At 47.2% G+C, this 18,616-nt stretch overlaps 1 protein-coding gene across 1 annotated transcript; it reads left to right on the forward strand.

Moving 5' to 3' along the window:
- Nucleotides 1-519: 519 nt before the first annotated feature.
- On the forward strand, nt 520-16,614 carry NFAM1 (NFAT activating protein with ITAM motif 1). The gene is given in 7 exon segments (XM_054813538.1): nt 520-567; nt 569-911; nt 3,020-3,358; nt 4,399-4,508; nt 7,129-7,239; nt 11,864-11,953; nt 14,686-16,614. Coding segments are annotated over 7 exon segments (1,101 nt in total). The 3' UTR covers nt 14,746-16,614.
- The last annotated feature ends 2,002 nt before the right edge of the window (nt 16,615-18,616 follow it).

Here is an 18,616-nt window from a genome sequence, read left to right on the forward strand (position 1 = left end):
AGTGGAGGACTTGGCTGCGGAGGGAAGTTTTGTGCAGTCAGGAAGACGGTGAGACTGTTCCTCTGTACTGACTGCTGGTGCGGGTACTTGTTTTCCATGTTGAAGGCAAAACAGGTGATCCCACACTTGAGCGTTCACGTAAAGAAGGATTTTGACAGTGCTGCTCTGCTCTGAACCCATGCCCTGTGGCAATGCTCAGTATCTTCCCCATGTGAATAAAGTTCTTGATTAAGATAATTTGAAGTAAGGTGCCCTTATTCCAAAACCTGGATGGTCCATGCAGTGAAATAATCAGGAATAGCTGATCCAAAACAGGTATGTAAACAAATGTTTGCAGAATTATGGTAAAAATCCCACTGTGCCCATTTTAAGCTTGTCCATCGCTCCAGAGTCAGTTGAATCCTTCACTGAATTTGACCCCATTCACCTCAAATGGCCTCAATCTTCATCAAAGCAGGTTTTTTCCATATTCCAACATGGGGCTTTGATCACTGTGGAAGGTGACAAAGTTTGCTTTAAATGCGTGTGATATTTTACAGTCACCAGGAGACAAAGCTCTATGTGTTAAAAGAGCTTACGGTCTAGTCTTTTGACACCCGCTGGTAGGTGTAGCACCATCGTAATAGTACAGAGAAATGAACCCTGGTGTGGGGAGGAGTCTGACCAAAAAGCAGAAGAACCTGCATCTGCCAGGAACAGCTTGCCAAAAGCAGTGTGTGTCCATCCTGCCCGTCCCTTCACAAACGGCAGGGGATCAACCAGCTGCCTGGGTGCAGAAATGCCTGACAACCCCCTATCTCTTTTGCCTTTTGGATCTTCGTGTCTGGTTGCTTTCTTACAGCCTTTGACCCTCATCATGGCCTCTAATCTAAAAGTCATCTTCCTGCTTCTTTGGTTGCTTCAGTGTGGAGGTAAAACCCCTTTTTTTTTATTCCTTTTGTTTACTCTCACGTTTGTTCATATTAGAGCATTTCCAGCTGCTATCTTTTGCTAATTTCCAGAGATCCCCGCTAGGAATTTGCACGCTGCTGCTATTTCTGTCTTTTAAGCATTTCAAAGCTGAGAGAGAGAATCCTCAAGAAAGGAGGAACATGGGAGAAGGGTTAGATAACCTAAATGAAATGGTTTGGCTTTTTCCCTGGCATGTTCTTCTCAAGCTAATGGCTCCTGGGATACTGTAAGAAGATGGATCTCTCCTCTGTTTTGTTACAGCAGTGCTTAGCCATGTCTTGTATAGAAAGTATATTCATGTGTGTTCTGCTGGGTAGAGATGAGAAGGATGATGAATGATAAATGATTTTAGAAAATAAGGCCCAGAAGAGACCGCTCGGGTTATCACTCCCACAGCATCTGCAGGATTTTCTGTTACTGTCTTTCCATAATATTCTACCTAGTGTACAGACGACTGTGCACTCACAACAAAAGAGCGTGTCCCTTAGGACTGTACTGTATCTCATCTGCTTTTACAGCTAAGAACCTTTTTCTAGTGATGTTACCTAAGCTCTTCCTTACTCTCAGGCTATTGTCTCTGGTTATGTCATCTGTCGAGGATTTTCCTTAACAGATGTTACTTCCCAGCAGTCCTTTCTGGACATGGCTGTGCCCTCCCTCCGTTATTGCCCCCCACAACACTTCCTCAGTACTTGACATTCAGCAGCGCTAAGTCTGAATTGCCTTTTCCGATGCCGAGTCCCGCTGTGCAGAGGTGATGCTGCTGTTGCGATGCAGCGTTAGCGCATGATGACAGGAAAGCAAGCCTGGCTGTGCTCTGGGACAGCTTTAATGCCTTGTTATGAGCCTGTTCATAGATGCAGAACCCCAGGGAATCTCATCAAAAGCATGAATGGAAAAGCCTGCCCATCCCCTACTTTCTCTCACTACTTTTTTTTTTCCCTTCTATTTTCATGTCTCTGAAAGAATCCTTCATTTTGTAAGAAGACTTGTGTGTAAGTTTCCAGTTCCCTTTTTTAAAGACAACAATGGTTTGCATGGGCCTCCTCTTAAGTTGCTTTATATGTGGTGTTATGTCAGCTGACAAACAAATAGATCCAGAGGCTGTTTGATGTTAAACTCAGATTTCGCTGGGAAGCCAAAGAGGTCCTGTACCCCAGGCTCCTTACTAGCCTGTGGCTCACTCTTAGCTTTTTTTTATTATTATTATTAAACAAAACAGGGAGTGAACTATGATGTGGTTCCCTATCTGTGCTTATTCATCTTCTCTTATAACTCCCGACATCATTGTCTACTGAACTGCAGTGATAGATCACTTTCAACAGCCCTGTCTGTGTAAGGAGGAAGCACATGAAGGGCATGATCTCCCATCTCTCTGCCTAAGATACTGTCACATATAGATACTTAAGATCTGCGGTCTTCGGCAGATAGTTCCCATATCTAGCAGAGAGTCTTGTGCTTTGCTGCCCATTTGCAGCAGCAAAAGCTTGGAGTGATTAAACCATGTCTTACTTCTCACGGCCCCGGTGCTGGCCCCCATACAGAATATGCAATTTCCTTCCTCAGAAATACCGACTGATAACACCTGCTTGTGTACAGCGCCTTCACTGGTGCAGAGTCATCACATGGCCACGCGTAGACTCCCAAGCAGAGGTTTGTAACTTAGGAGTTTCAGGAGATGTCCAGCTAGCGTTTGCCTTGGAAAATCGCTTTCTATTTATCAGCTGTAAATACAGTCTCACACCACTACAAAATCAGTTCGCTTCCTGCTTAATTTCCTGTCTTTCTGCGTGCTGTCATTGTACAGAGGAGCTCACAAGGGAAAAGGGGAAGCCTGTGAATGCAACAGGCTATTGCAAATCACACAGCGATTACCTAAGAGATGTGGCAGATCACACAGGGCACATGCTCTGAATCACCGAATTCCTGACAAGGACCAACACTGCGTGTGACAGGCGCGCTTCCTGATACAGGGTTATTTTCACCGTGTGATCCTGTCTTTGGGGCAACAGTCCTCTCCTGACTTAAAGTGATGTTAGGTGACTGCTAACAACTATTACCCTTCCAGGGCAAAATGTGGATGTACAGCAGAAACCTCCAATCCATGTTGCACTGCTCAAGGAAGGAATATCCATCCCCTGTAAAGTCATATTCCCTTACCTGCCAAAATACACTAAATTTTCAGTCTTCTATTACTGGATTGATTCACGGGGCCAGACAACATCCATCTCTAGAAAGCTGGAAAATGTAATCATCCCTTCTGGAAAAGAGAATACAACTGCTACATTATCTTATGACTACAGAATCATGCCACTTGAAAATATGTTTTCTACTGGCACATACTACTGCAGGGTCGAATGGAATGACATCCAGCAATCGGGAAAAGGAGTGTTTGTGCTTGCTAGAGGTAAGTGAACAACCAGAAAGAAAGGGCAAAAGGTTAAAAATCAGCTGGATCTGTCTATGAAAAGATGATCTTTGCTCTTCTTTTCCCCTACCCAAACACGCTATGAAGTCAGGTGGGAATAAAACTTTCTGCCTAGTACTTAATGCCATTAGAGTTGAATGTGCTTTACACAGGTGACCTGTGCTAATGTTCCCAATACACAGATGGGGACATGAAGATACAGTAATTTTTATCTGCCCCGCCACAGCTTCCTGAGAACAGCAGGCTTAAAGTCGAGGTCTAACTGGGGAGCCTGGGCACTGGGCGAGAGGGTGATTTTAGGTGTCAGTGCAGTTTGGCCTTTAGCAGTGTGACAGAGACGGTTGAACACAAGGTCAGTGGTTAGGGTGCTTGCCATAATCAGACATACAAGTTAGGCACTCACCGTTAGGGACTCACTATAACCCTTCCCCCTTTTCCATGTGGTAAAGGGCTCAGTTGTTCCGTTAATGTGCAGACTGGAAAGCAAGGGAGAGCTTCATGCCAAGATAAGAGGAATGTTAAAGAAAAGTGATAAGGACATGCATGCTGCTGACTGGCTGGATTTGCATTACTGGATGCTGGATATGAAAAACTTAGAAAGCGTAAATGCAAAGAGGCGTGACGAAATAGCTTTGCTACACTGGTCAGAGGATGCCTACAGTACCCACCCTGCTACATTGTGTGGCCTGTGTGCTTTCTGCCATATGGCTTTCTGCCCCTGTCACTAAAGACCTTTGCCGGCCTCTACCTACCACCTTTCTTGACTCTCATAGTTATGTCACCTCCCTCTAATCTACATGAAGTGCAGCTGCTTATATCTGGTCTCATTTGTGTGATTCTTCAGCTGCACCCTGCTCTCTGTTCAATCAGACTAGGTTTTGAAGGGTCTATGCATCTGTGCCAGCATATTCTGCATTGTTTTTCTATTTTAGCGCTCTCAAAGCTCTTTGCAGGGTTAAAAATGCAGCAGGATTATAACTTCCACTCACACTATGATTCTTTTGCCTTCTTTCTTACAGGTACAGGGTACGTAGAGACCTCTTATGGGTGGGAAATCCTCATTACCCTTACTGCTCTTCTTGCCACATTGAGCATCACCGCAACAGCTCTGTTTCTATGGAAAAGGCAGGCAAGTTATAACCAAATAAAAAGCAATACCTGACATGACCCATTCTAGGAATTTATTTCATTTGCTTCTAACTTGACTGGATTGGAAATCTCCGTGCTGAAATTTTCCATGCTGGGTGTCTGCCTCAAGTTTATTTTCTTTTTTTAAGTTTAGTCTTTCTGAGAAAAAAGATAACAGGAAAGACAAAACGAATCATTGATTTGTCCATTAAAGAACTTCTGGTAATCATTTTGACTCTGGCATGCTCTGCTATAGAGCAAGGATCTAACACAGGGCAAGAAGTCACACTAGCAGTGTGCTAGCCCTGAGAATATTCAAGGACATGTAGCCTTGTGGTGTTTTTCTGGAAAATTGCAGTTTGTGCATGCTCAGTCATGGCTCTTGTCAACTTAGCAGCTCAGTTGCCTAAAGGAGCCCCTGTGAGGCTGCCTTTCCACACACGTCCAGTCAGACAGGTAATGTCCTGTGCACCCAAGCAAGTCTGTTACAGCCCTGGTGGCAGGAGGAGTTTCCTTGTTTCAGGGGACAGGACTTTCCCTGTTTCTAATCCTCCTTCAACATGGGGGCTACTCTGGTTCAAGGGTATAATCTGATTGCAAGGAGACTGTAAAACTGCGTTCCTGAGCCTGTGGCTCGGGCACCATAGAAGAAAACAATCTGCAGTGTGGAGGGGATGGGGACCAGAGCCTTGGGTATGCATTTGGCAGGGAAAACATTAAGGGACAGAGTGAAAGGGGAAGGCCAGGACAAGGATCCCAAGGAAGCCTGTGTGGAAGTACCAACTAACTGGAAAAAAAGAGAGAGACAAAGACCTGAGGAGCAATCTGCTTTAGTTGACTCAGCTTTGAGTAGAGGGAGATTGGACTAGACAATCTCCAGAGGCACCTTCCAACAGCAGTGATTCTGTGAGGCTGGAAGAAGGAGCCTTGGGAGGGAAACCAGGACTGGAATCCGGAGCGAGGAAGCACTGGAGCTTGGAAGAGGGTGTTAAGACTGGACTGACAGGGCCCCTCGGGTGACCAGACCAGTGGCACAGGTTAGGACCAGCTGGGTAAGGAAGTGGAAGCTGGGATGAGTAGCTAAGGGCAAAGGGGAAACCAGGAGTGTCGAAGAAAGGATGTAGGCAGCAGAAGAAAAGCCAAAAGTAGGGCTGAAAGATCTGGATGAGACAGGGGCCCTGTCGAAAAAACTCTGGAGTCATGATACCAGAATCTCTGTTGTTTGGGGAAAACCTACTGCTCCTAGTACTGCCACCCCCAGGTGTCATCCTCTGCACTTTTCCAGAGATCTCAAGGCTGGCTTAAAAAAACCTGATGTCTTTTAGAATGGAATTTGGGGATTATTGTTTTCTAGGTAGAGTATCCCCCATATTTACTCTTCCAACCCGCTCTCTGCCACCACGACAGCAGACTCTCTGTGTGCGTTTTTATGTGGAGGCTGTGCTCCTGGTACAGTCCTGCGACTCCAAGGAGCATCAGGCTTCAGCACACACAGTCAGAGATCATGAGGTTGAAAACAGAGTGGCAGCAGTTGGCAGACCTGCTAATCTTGTGAGACTTACCTTGCAGGCAGTCTGGTGGAGGGGGAAAAAGTGTAAGCAGCAGAGTGACTAGGCTGGAGACAGGCCCCCATCTCTGCTTGCCTAGACAGTGTCTCCATGGGGATGAGGAGGGAGGCATTGTCACGACTTGCCGATTGGCATCTCTAGGTTTTGAGGTGGGCCAGCAAGTCTCAGACCTACGGGCTCTCTTTGGGGCCCGAAGAGATCATGCAGTCATTACATTTGCCCTCCTGCAGAACACAGCCCATATTTTTCACCACAGCTTGCTCAGACCTGCTGGTTTAAAAATGTTTGTCTTTAAGAGAAGCTATTTAGCATCCTCCTTAGTTACTAATGGACTGGAAAGCAGTTCATCGTTTTCATGTGATGTGAATATAATCATCCCACTTCTTTCCGAATTAGAACAGAGATACTTAGCAAAGCCTTCTGCCTTTTCTGCCTCCTCTCTTGCTTGCTGAGCAGGGCTAACCCTTATCTGTGCATGAATGAAGCGTGTTCAAGGAGAAGTCATCTGATGCAAAAAACGTTCAGAAGAAGAGACCTTCTTCCTTCAACTCCATGCTGGACTTGCACATTACTGTATCACTGACTATATGTCATCATTAATGGTTGCCTAGTGCTGTTCTTTAGACTCTGCGTATTAGCAAAAGCTTCCCAGCCAAATCCTGACAAAAGTCACTGCATTTTGCCTCTCTGAAATTCCCACACACACTTTGAACAGGGCCCTGCTTTACTCCCTGTCCTACAGCACTGTTGTGTGTTGTTAAACACTTACACCCTCCGCCTGGATAAGTTTCAGTGGTGAAAGTGATTTCTATGTACATGCAGAGCCAAGTTCTCCTTTCCACTGCTCCACTGTAAGTCATCAGACTCTTCCATTTTACTCTGTGATGAGGAAAGTGACTGGCCCGCGTTGTGCAGAGACTGCCTGCACTGTTTGCTGTGGAAGCACTCGGGGGTGTGCGAGCAGCTGGCTTTGACATGGCATTGGTGTTCACTTCATCTTTGGGGAGATGGTGTTTTCTCCACATGTGTCATTTTGTGTCTTGTCCTCTGCAGGTGTTATGCCCTAGAAGGAACCAGCTGAATATCCTGAGGCAGAAGGTGGAAACGCAGCCCCCTTCAGCCAACCTACCATCACCACCACCACCACCACCTTCTGTCTATGACGTGAGTACCAGAATTGCCCTCCATCCCTTCTGTCCACATCATCTTACAACCCTTCCTTTCCCTGCCATGGTACAGATAACTCCAGTATCATGATGTGACACATAAGTAATACCTGCATACTGGCCTGGTACTGGTGACCTTCCTCCTGTGCTCTTCCCTGCTTAGCTCCTCTCAGGACTGTTTTGTGTCTCTGTCCTGGTCCCACTCGTGGCCTCTCCAGTGCCAGAGCCTTGCACCATGCCCTACTGGGCAGCCCCCTTCCCTCTGCCAGCAGTGTGGCAGCACAGAGCAGCAAGTGTGGGGCCAGAGAGGGCTCCTGGTGGTAGAGGTAGAAGGGTCTCCAGAAGTCAGGAAGGAAGAGGGGATCTCAGCCCTCCCCAGCTGGAGAATGATGGCTCAGAAAAGGGGCGGAGAAGTGCTCCCCACAACAACCCCAGCTGTCCAGAGCTCCTGCCATGACAGCTTCACTGGTGTGTCACGGACCACTGCAGTCCTGAGCAGGCTGACTAGTTCTCAGGGGGAAAAAGGGCAGGAAGAAAGTGAAGGGAGTCTCTTTTTGGGAACATTTCCCTTTTCATTGCATAGGATCTCATTTTTCCATTTCCCAAACTGGGGAACACCAACTGCTCCCACTCCCTGAGCCCAGTAGCAGCAGCGTCACAGGTAATAGGATTGGAGTGGCTCTCCTGAAATGTCAGGCCCAGACCTCAGCTACCTCAAGTAACCATGACCCCAATCCCATTTACAACCCATCCAGCTCCATTTAAAGTGGTTCCCTTTTTCTCCTTTTACTCCCATGGGAGGGCTGCTGCACTAAGAAGGGAAGTTTTGGGGTTTTGTTCCCCATGATCTGTGGGACAAACAAGGAGGAATAAAATTAAAGTTAGTAAAGAAGGATGTTGCCTGAATATTAGGAAACCTTTCTGACTGTGAGGTCTATAAGGGCTGGTAAAGTCTCTCCGAGGAAAACCTGTAAGCTCTGCTGCATTAATCATTTAAACTAAACAAAGTGAAGCTCTGGAGAATGTACTACAGAGAGGAGCAAAGCTCTGCCAAAGAGGCAGGAGACCTGACAGGGGGCAGATATGAAAAAGAGGATGGACCTGCTTCCTTCTTATTCTCACTTTGCAGGCTGGGGGGCACCATTTTGTGGCCCTTTAATTTTTGGAGTAGAGGTTTATAAGAAAGCCCTATATATTGTATGTGATATGTTTATTCTGAGCAAAAAGCAATGCTTTGCGTAGAGGAGGTTGCAGGTTATAAAACTTTTCATTTGTATCAAGTAATTTCTTTTTAATTCGGGCTTATAAAAATCCGAATGGGTAGTTTCCTGCTGAAGTGGATGATTTCTGCAAGGAGACAAAAAAAAAATCAAATCCATTTCTCGCTCAGTCGGCCTCGTCATGCATCCTTAGCTCCATCTTAATTACATGTTTCATCATGTTGTTCTGTTCAGGAGGCCCCACTAAGGCTAATACAGCAAGCCAGCAGAGCCAGCCTTAGGCACAGGCAGTCCCGGGAGCTGGCCAGGCCCCCGTGCTTGCAGGAGCCCTATGGATCTGACCCAGCCGGCCTTCCCTCAAAGCATGTTCACCATACGCCAGCTGCGTGGGGCTTATAGCCAGCCCAGCGTGCAGGGCAGGTGGCTCAGCCCTCTTTGGCAGAGCTGCAAGCAGCCTCGGACCATCTCCTGTGTGCTGGCGGGGGTACCAGCCCGCCCACTGGAGGTTACTTTACCGTGGAGCAGCTGCTGCGGGTGGACTCGTTCAGGCATGAAGCAGCAGCTCCTGCTGCAGACACCACACGTGGTGAGAGAAGGGCTGCGAGGTGAAGAAGGGGGAAGCACGGGGCTGCGAGGTGAAGAAGGGGGAAGCACGGGGCTGTGAGGTGTAATGGGGAAGTTAATGGGGGAGAGAGGGCAACAGCCTGAGCCCTGGGATGGAGACCCTGTGTTGGATGGGCCCTCAGGACAGGTGAGGGGAGTGGAAAGTTTACAAACCTTATGTCCTTTGAAAAATTAATCTGGTGCCCCACTGCTAAATTTTGTTGGGACTCTGCATAGTGTAAACCCAGCCCTGCAAGCTGTGTTTGAAGTTAGGTGCGTTGTGAAAATGCATTGGTGTTAAATCGGGTGTTGAGCACAGTGCTTAATTCATGGGGAGGGCAGAAATCTGTGGTCAGCATTGGGGTAAGCTAAGGCAAGGAAAAGGAAAGGACAAGTGAGAAGTAGCTCCAAGTAATGAGATAAAGAAGGAGGTCGGAGATTAGGTGATGGGACAGGAGGCCAGCACATGCCAGATGTGCTGCTGTGGGGGAAAGCACGAGGTCAGAGTCTGGGGAAAAAGTCAAGTCAGGGAACCACAATGTCCTTGCAGGCCTGGAGCTGGGAGCAGGAGGCAGCACTGGACATGGAATTAAGGGCTTGAAACTGGCTGGTGCAGCTCATTAAATGCTCTGTGTTATCCTACACTGCAGCAAGGCTCACCCCTGGCATGGGAAGGGTCCTAGTGCACCTTCTGCAAAACCATTCTGCTCAACATCCCGAGGAGCAAATGCCTTCCCCGCTGGCTCTTCCAGGTCACTGTTTACCTTGCGGTCCCTGGGAGTGGGTGTACACAGTAAAAAAATGTGGTAATAAGGGGCTGCTGGGCAGCTACTTTGTTCCTGCTACGCTGCCAGGTGTTCCTACACCACTTTGTCCTCCTGCAGCCCCAGAGCAGCTCTACCTCACTGCACTGCCCAGACCCAAACCTGTATTTTCCTCCGTCTTCCAGCTTAGCTGCCTAGTTAATGAGCAGCTTGGAAGTAACAGTCTGAGGGACTCGCTTCATCCGTAATACACTTCAAACAAGCTTTTTTGAGCAGCAAACAGAATTCCTGCAGTGCAGGTGGGTTCCAGAGGAACTCTTCCTGGCGCGAGGGAGACAAGGAGGCTTCTCAGGGACAGGAAGGCATCTGCTAGCAGGGAGGAGAGAGGCCTGTGTGCCTCTGCTGTGACAGTAGCAGGTGGTCAGTCACCAAGTAAAAGTAATTAATTTGCAAATGGCAGTTGGAGATGCTGGCTTTCCAACTGGCCAGCAAAGGACCAGCATTGTCAGCAGCCTCCATGGGAAGAGGGCTTGTGGAGGAAGGGGAATCTTTTTGGGAGGTTAAACACCAAAAGGATTCTTCTTGCTTGCGAGTAGCTTCAGACTAGAGCAGTGAGAGAGGCTGCCTGTGCTGCCAAGGGGACATGGAGCCAGGCTGCTGGGAGCGCAGCATGCAGGACGAGGTCCTCACTGCAAGCGCCACAAAGAGAATTGGAAATGAGGACAGGGAAATGGGATTTTCCATGTGCGCATGTGCACATGCAAATAGTTGGGAATGTCTGTGTAGGCAAGTGGGTTGTTGGGAGTGGGAAACAGACAGGTGAAATAATTTGACTGTTCCTGGAGGAGGAGTGGGAATGGGAGAGCCACGCAGTGCTCCGTTCACTGCAGCCCCCTCCTGTCTGAGTGCCTGTTTGTTCCAAGCCCCGCTCCCAAATGCTACTCCTCTATCATCTGGTCCTGTTCAAACCACCGTCCTGCTGGTCACGATCCCGAAAGACGCTGAGTGTTTGCAACTTCTGATGAAATGATGGGGGTTCAGGTGATTGGCAGCCCCAGAATCAAGCCCCCATGTTTTGCTCATCCTCCTCACTGTGTTGCAGGGCGCCTCGCTCCTTTTGCAGTCTCTGCACTAATACCATCTGCCCCTCTTGCGGCCGGAGCTCCTCCCATATTCCTGTTGCCAGAGAAACAGCCACCTTGGCAACCTGCTGTCATCCTTGAAACACACATGGAAAAGTCCTCCTGATTGTTATGTTTGATCCTTCAGGCAGATCTGGAACATCACTCAAACTGACACGCATCTCTTGTGACACGATTACCTGGGGGACCAGCGGGTGCATACGCATGTAGGACGTGTGCGTGTTTCTCTGTGTAGCTGTGTGGGACCATGGATATGTTTGAGGGCCTGGGAGTGTATTGATTTTTTTATTATTCTTTGCTCACTGTAAGAAGAAAGGAGAGTTCTGGCTTGGGAAAAAACCCCGGACAATAAATAGAAATCATGCCAAATGAAGGGTTTCCCATTTTTGGCAGCCCCTGTGCTTCACGACCTTCAGCCTTGCCTCTCTTCTCACCCTTGTATGCCCAGAGTAACCATGAGCAAGAGCTTGTGGGTGTCAGGCACTTAAACATTCCTGGGTGATGCAGAGTGCTGCCCATTACCTGTGGTGCCCATGGTGCACAATATCCTTTCACGTGGCAGAGGGGTCTTTACTCTGCATTCTGGGACAATTTCTGGTGGAGAGAGGCAGGGGCATTGGCATTGTTCTCCACTGCCTTACACAGAGTAGGTAGCATCAAAGCCCATCTCTGTGAGCCTGAAAAGGGAAGATGATGCAGTTGCACTGTAAAATTTTCAGGGGAAAAGCATTTTTTTCTGACCAAATTCAGGTCAGGAAATTAAAAATTTTGGAGATGGCAGGGGTTCCTAAAAAATGTCAGGCATGAGATGGGGAACAACAGAGTGGGCGATTAGTTGTTTTAAACCTAAGTAATTCATTTTACCCCTACGCTCTTCTCTCTTCCCTGTGCAGTGCCTGGATTTGCAGCAAGTTGATGTCTATTCCTCTATCCTTGAGAACAACACAAACAACCTGTCATCCAGGAAGAATCTTCCAGGGAAGGTAAGGGCTGGGGCCCTGTTCTTGGAGAGTTCCCTTATGCACGAGGCACATGGGGAAAGAAAACTCACAGAGTCTTCTCGGCCCTAGCAGGCAGTAAGTGTGTCTGCTCTTTCCCCACTTCCAGTCCCACCAAAAGAGGAAAATGGGACGCAGCATCCACTCACCAGCTGGGCTGCACATGTAGCCTATCTTCCCTCTTCCGGCAGAACCCTTGCTGCTGCAGCACAACTAGTTCTGGCAGTCCTGGTTTCATGCAGATGCTTTGCTGTATGACGTACGCTGAAAGGCATTGAGGGGTTTGGCGTTGCTGCTCCCTCTGAATGGGATGGATGTTCATGGAGAGTTGGTCAGGTGCTGGCCCTCAGTGTTGTCCTTTCCAGATTATTTAGGCAGCTGAGAAGTCCTCCTGGGTAGAGGAATCTGTGCACCGGGGGCAGACCCTGGATACAGCTTTGCTCTCACCAGCATTAAGCACCTGAGAGCCATTTTTCATGGTAGCAGAAGCTAAGATGGTCTGAACAGAGGCTGGGCTGATACAGTCGCTGTCAACTCTGGGGCTTAGGAAAAGGCAGTGTGAGTATGTTTTGGGCTCGGATCTTCTTGCTGTGCTGGGACTTACAAGTTAGAGACAAGAAATTAAATCCACTCATAGTAAAATTAGCTGCAACTCAGAATATGCAGGTGCAGATCAGTTGTGGGGGCCACATGAAGCAGACCAGAGGGCCACACAACCCTCTACCCCGCCTTTGGCAGGCATCAGCTGTTTCAAAGGGACAAAACTTGCATCAGGCACCCCAGGGAACATTTCCTTCCTGTCCTCAGAACTTAGTTGTTCTTTTCCCCTCCAGACCTCTCATCTGCTTAAAAAATATATTCACTCTTCTAACGTTGGAAAATGTTCCTGAAAAATGTCTCCTGCTTCCTCCCACTGATGTCCTGTTGGGGAAGAGTTCCCCAGCTTGCCTATGCAACAAAGAGCATGGTGCCAGCTTCAGTTGACATCATCCCTCCATTTCATGAAAGACAGTATTTTCCAGTGTCTGAGGCATTTTCATAACTCTCACCTTTCAGGAAAAGGTGGTCTACAATCAAGCAGCCTCCTCTGTGTCAGAGCTACTTGCCATGTGGTCTGGTCCCAAGGCCACTGGCCTCCTGCAGTTATTGCTGTGGCACCACAGTGGTTGGTGGTAGCAAAGGCAGTGGCAGGTATCTGATTATTGAGGGGAAGGATGGGTTGTTTTATATAGGCTGTCTTATACCCTAGTGCATCATGTGCACTGGAAAATACATCATCCCTGGTTTTGTGTTCTTGCTGCATTTTGAATGAGTCGGATAGGGAGAACAGTAGTTCCTGACCCTCTTCCTTGTTTGTATATCCCCCTGTCTTGTATATTCTTCTATACACCTTTATCAGCTGCCTCCTTTGAAATGATTCAGTCTGGGTGATGAGATGCAGTGTGTATGTGGGTTTTTCTTCCCTACCATGGAGCTGTCTGGGCTGTGCAGAATTGCTTGTGTGTGGCCCACACATACTCAACCACTGCGTTGGGGGGCAGCGGGGCTGTAAACCAGAGCAGGAGCAAAGCAACAACGCAAGAGCAAAGGAGCATCTGTGTGGGTCTGGTGCTGGTAGTCTCAGCCAGGGGAGGGTAAAGGTTGAAGTAGAGATGGGAGAAACAAAGGAGAAGAAAGCAAAGAGTGGGGATGGGATGAGCTCTCTCACCCACAGCAGACACCACTAAGTGTCTTCAGGTCTTGTGCCAGTCAGAAGGAAGGGAAGTGTGAGCGGCAGGGCCCCATGATCTCTGCATAGGAGGATTTGACTGCGCTTTCCACTACTGTTGCAAGCACCTTGATCAGCTTCCCTCTCAGTCGTCCTGGGCGGTGACCGCCTGGGACACTTCTCCTCCAGCCAGCTGTGCCAGAATAGATCAGGGTTTTTTTCCCTAAGAGTGAGACTTGTGGGCCAGAGGGTTTGGCCTGTGAGTGGGAGCTGGGATTGCTGAATGGTGGCTGACTCTGCTGTGGAGGGTCCAGGCCAGCCCTTGCTGTGGAATGCTGCGCATGGAGGGGGAGCTGTGAATCGGGGCAGAGAGCCCCTGCAACGAGAGTATTTGCATGCTGCTGCGCTGGACTGTCAGCCAGCTTGGGTAACGAGGGGTTAATCCCACATGCTTTGGAGGTGCCTGCACTCAGCGTTTCTGTAAAATGTTTCTCTTTGGTGATGGCAACAGAGAAAATGCTAGTGTAGGTAGGGCTTCATTCACCCGGTGGCATTTTAGCTACTTGCTGTGTAACCTTGCTTACAGCAGGCCTGTGCCACACAGCACTTAAAATATCAGTCTGTCAGCGCCTTGTCTACACAAGGAACAGTTGTGAGGAATAGACTCAACTGTTGAAGAAACAGGATTGAGGAGGTCAGGGAATTCCTCCTTCACAGAATCCAAAGTGATTTATTTTTTTACCAAGTCCAATTTTCCCTCCCCTCCCTGTCTGACAGCTTTTTGGGGGAAGAGTGACAAGTAAAGGAGGCATCTTCATCCCTTGGGCTGGATTAGTCACGTTCATCTCTGGCGGAGCAACATTTCTCACTGTAGTGGCTTCTGTTTCGGCAGATCACTTATAGCCATTTCTAACAGAACAAACGTCAGTGTCTGCTTATTAAGAATTAATTCATCTTCTTTTGAATAATTTTCCTCCATTTCTTTTTTCTCCTTTTCATCATTCTGCAGAGACCTAAGAAGCAAACAACTCTAGAAGAATCCTCTGATACATTGTATGAGAATATCTAACAGGAAAAATCTGACCCTACGTGGACCAGACATCTTTCTGTACGGCAGAACTACTCTCTTACATCCCCAGTTCTCTGCAGAGATCCACAGCGACTTCAGGGCACAACCACGAGGGACTTGTGAACCCTTGGCTCCTCCTAAACTGTCCTTCATTAACAACAGAATGCATCTGTTCAAATCCCACTGGGGGTCTGTCTGCATTGATGCAGCAAAGCTATTTTGCAGCAAAGCTGTTTGATGCAAAAGAAAAGCTGCTTTTGTCAAGCACTCACACGTATCTTAGAAATGGTGCAGATGGGATCTGTGTGGGTTTCTCTCACCTGGCCTGGCTGAAATACTTAAATCTCAATCCTCTGTAAATGACAGGACCTCCATGCCTGCTGGCTTGATCTTCCAATCCTGACCTGCAGCAGTCCATCTGATCCTGTGCCTACGGCTTTCCTGACATGGCCATCAGGCCTTCATGCATAGTTTAACCGAGATCCAAGCATCCACCTGCCCATTTTTCCTTTCCTAGGAACCCCACAGTGAAACATGCTTTCTCATAATCTGCTAATCCCATCAAGTAGTCACAGATGCCTGCTGTGACTATACTCAGTCGACTCAAATCAGTGCCTCCGAGTAAATGCTTTCCCTTCAGCGATATCAGCAGTATATGGTGAGGACTGGATGCACAGACAGAGATAAAGATGGAGAAAACGAAAACAGAGAAAATATCCCTGCCTGGCAACATGTCTCAGTGGCAGTGCCCTTTCCAGAACAAGGAAGAGGATCAAGGAGGTGGGAACCCGAGGAAACTCCCTTGCTGGGGCTGCGTAAGCCAAATGGGTCTGGGGCCAGGTTCCAGCCCAGAGAAGTTCAAGCCAAGCTCCCCAACTTCCTGTTCTTCTTAGCAATGGGCATTGTTATCGCTTGGGGTTTTGACCCTCTGTAGGAGCAGGTGCAGTACCTCTGCCCCACCAAAACCAATAGGTCTGCCTTTGTTTCAGCTGGCCAGTATTTGCCAGCAAGGGTATAAGGCTCCTTTATCCCCACCTGTTATTTGGCTGGGTAGACCAGTTCTGAAATGTAGAACAATTGGAGGGAGGAGGGAGGCCCGAGAGGTAAATTTTCTATCCAAGCTCTCTCTCCTTGTCAGCTGGAACTTGCCTACCATTTGTGCTGATGCATATTCTAGTTCTGATAGGGAGGAGGTTACGTTAAATATCCATATAACACGATCAAACCAGTGGATCAAAAAGCTGGGGCTCTTTTATCTCAGATTAAAAAACAACAACAAAATAACAACCAAACAAAACCAACCCAAAATAAGAATATGCAGCATAACTTGAGAGGAATCATAGAAACCTCTTTAAAGAAGAAGATCAAATCAAAATTGAGCTCCGGGGTCATAGGACCCTCTCTAGTTGAAGATAATGTTGCTATGCATCAGAGATAGAGGCTATGAAAAATGTCTCCGGGGCCTGCAGCCTTCCTATACTATGTTTAAAGAGATAATCCGCTTATTGCTTTGCTCTTTTTATTAGAAGAGATTTCAAACATGCAATTTGGACTTTCTTTAACCACAGGAAAATGCTTTTTCTCTTCCCAGTGTTGAGGAATTCATTTCAGAAAGAGCAATGAATAGACAGTGTGGCTTATTAGACCCATTTTCCATTTGTTAAGTGATCGCAACAATTATAAATAAATATTTTTTAAGTCAACAATTTTAGTGTTTACTAATATGACCAGAAAACATTTGTGTTCACAGAAGAATTTACAGAGGATTGTACAGGTATAACAATTCCTGTCCTTAACAAATTTGAAGAAATAATGAGATTAATTATAAATATGTTTCAGTATGGCAATAAAATATTCAGCAGAAGCTGGTGGATTAGATGAAAAGTGAAAGCTTTCAAAATAATGCTGCTTAGTTTTTGTGTTTTGCTTTTTAAATTTTATAAATGCTAAAAATACAGGATGCTACTGGAAATTTCCTGGCAAGGATCTCACTTTGCAGTGAATTGATTCATCTTGTCTTTCTGTTACATTTTTAAATAGTGTGTTTCTACAATTCTATATAGTAAGTAGCTGAAGCTGTTTAAAATGAAACATGAGAGGAAGAATGGTATTTGGAATAGGAAAGACTGTTCTAGAACAGGTACTGCTAAATTACTGGAAGCATCACACCTGGTGCTGATCAATTAAGTGAAAAAGTAAAAATTTCCAAGAAAACACTGGCAAATCTGGGGGTTTGGGCTGTGCGCCAAAGCTTGGCAAAGTCGGGGGGAGTCGCTGTGCTGATTTCAATGGGTTTTGGATTGGCTCTGCAAGGGTAAAAGGCTGCTGCACAAGAAAAAGGAAGTTTTGAAGCTACGTAGCCACAAGCCAATATCACTTCTTTTGCATTGTTGCGCCATGGGCAGCCGCAGTAGCATCAGTGTGTGTGTGAGAGAAAGGTATAAAGCAGAAGACTATGAGAGCAGGGATGTTTTTAAATGGTACAGAGTTTTCCAAGGAGGTATGAGGAAATGCCTTCAGGCACAGGTAGGAGAGACTAGGAAATGTAATTTATATAATATTGGTATAGCTACTCTGTAGCAGAGATTTGTTCAGGAAAAAGGCAGTCATTTGGTCTTTTTGTCTTACCTGGCTCTATGGCCCATGAGAATAGATGTGGAAAATGAGTATTACTAGCAAGAGGAAAGGAGTTCATTTTTAAGTGTTGAGCAATTGAAAAAAAAAAATAGAGAAATTAAGGATCGGCTCCCTCAGCTCCACAAAGGAGAGAGGTGATGACTGGCCTGTTGTGTTTACTCTACACGTTTTGCTTTAAAGTGAATGTTGACAACGGATTCCTCTTTAAAACTGTGTCCCTAAGGGCCACAGCTCCACTTGCTTCCCCCGGCACGGTGCTCTTATGCACAGAGCATGCTCTCAGGTTATGGTGGTATAATCTGTGATTCCCAGCTGTTGAATTATCCCTTTGTATTGACAGGATTTCAGGGAAGTGGAGACCCATTGTCAAAGTAAGCAGTGGTGCGAGGTGGAAATGTGGTGCCTGCCACCTTCTAAAGGAGGTGCCGTGTTAGCACTAGGATCCTTTGCCCTCTCCACCAGGCGGGAGCCATTGGTCCTGAAAGATGCAGTCTGTCACCATGATCATCTGACGGAGTTGTCTTAGCTGACATTGCTGCAGAGGGTGTTGGTGACACTGAGGTCATCTAGTCCCTTTAAGCCCACCCCTTCACAATGCTTTACAGTAAATCCTAGTTTGAGAAGGCAAAAAACTGGGCGCACTTGTGTAGTTCATTGGTTTGTTGGTTTCATCCTTTTCCGCAGAGAAGCTCTTGCATGGGTACCATTCTTTTGTATGAAATGTGCCAACTATATTTTGCCTCTCTCTGTAGACAAGAAAGACCTTGTTGTGGTGGATAATGACAATGAAATGTATGTCCAAGGTGTAGAGCAAAGTGTTTTCCTTCATCGCGTCTGTCTGTCTGGTCTTCTTTTTCCTTCTTAGGGGTGTGACTACTGTTAATCATCTGTATGGCAATAGTGTCTAAAGACCCAGCTAGGGCCAGTTTTATCAGGGGAGGTGCTTGACTGACCAGCACCAAATGAAATGGTTATTACTGTTCTGGTTTGCACTGCTGTCCCACCCAGCAGTACTCCGTGGCTGTGCAAGTCTGGGCCAAGGGCAGGGGTCTCTTCTTCTGGCTAGGCTGTCTCTTGGAAAGATGTAGTGCTTCTTTAGCCCTTGGCCATGCAATACCGTGACCCTGTGAGACAGGGATTTAGGGAAGGCAGTGAGTGAAGCCACCAGATGGTGCCCTAGGTCCTTTCTGCTCCCTTTCTTGTCCCCTGCCTGCCCACATCCCCCTGCCAGCTC

Source organism: Grus americana, chromosome 1 (assembly GCF_028858705.1).
Source record: "Grus americana isolate bGruAme1 chromosome 1, bGruAme1.mat, whole genome shotgun sequence".
NCBI classification, from domain to species: domain Eukaryota; kingdom Metazoa; phylum Chordata; class Aves; order Gruiformes; family Gruidae; genus Grus; species Grus americana.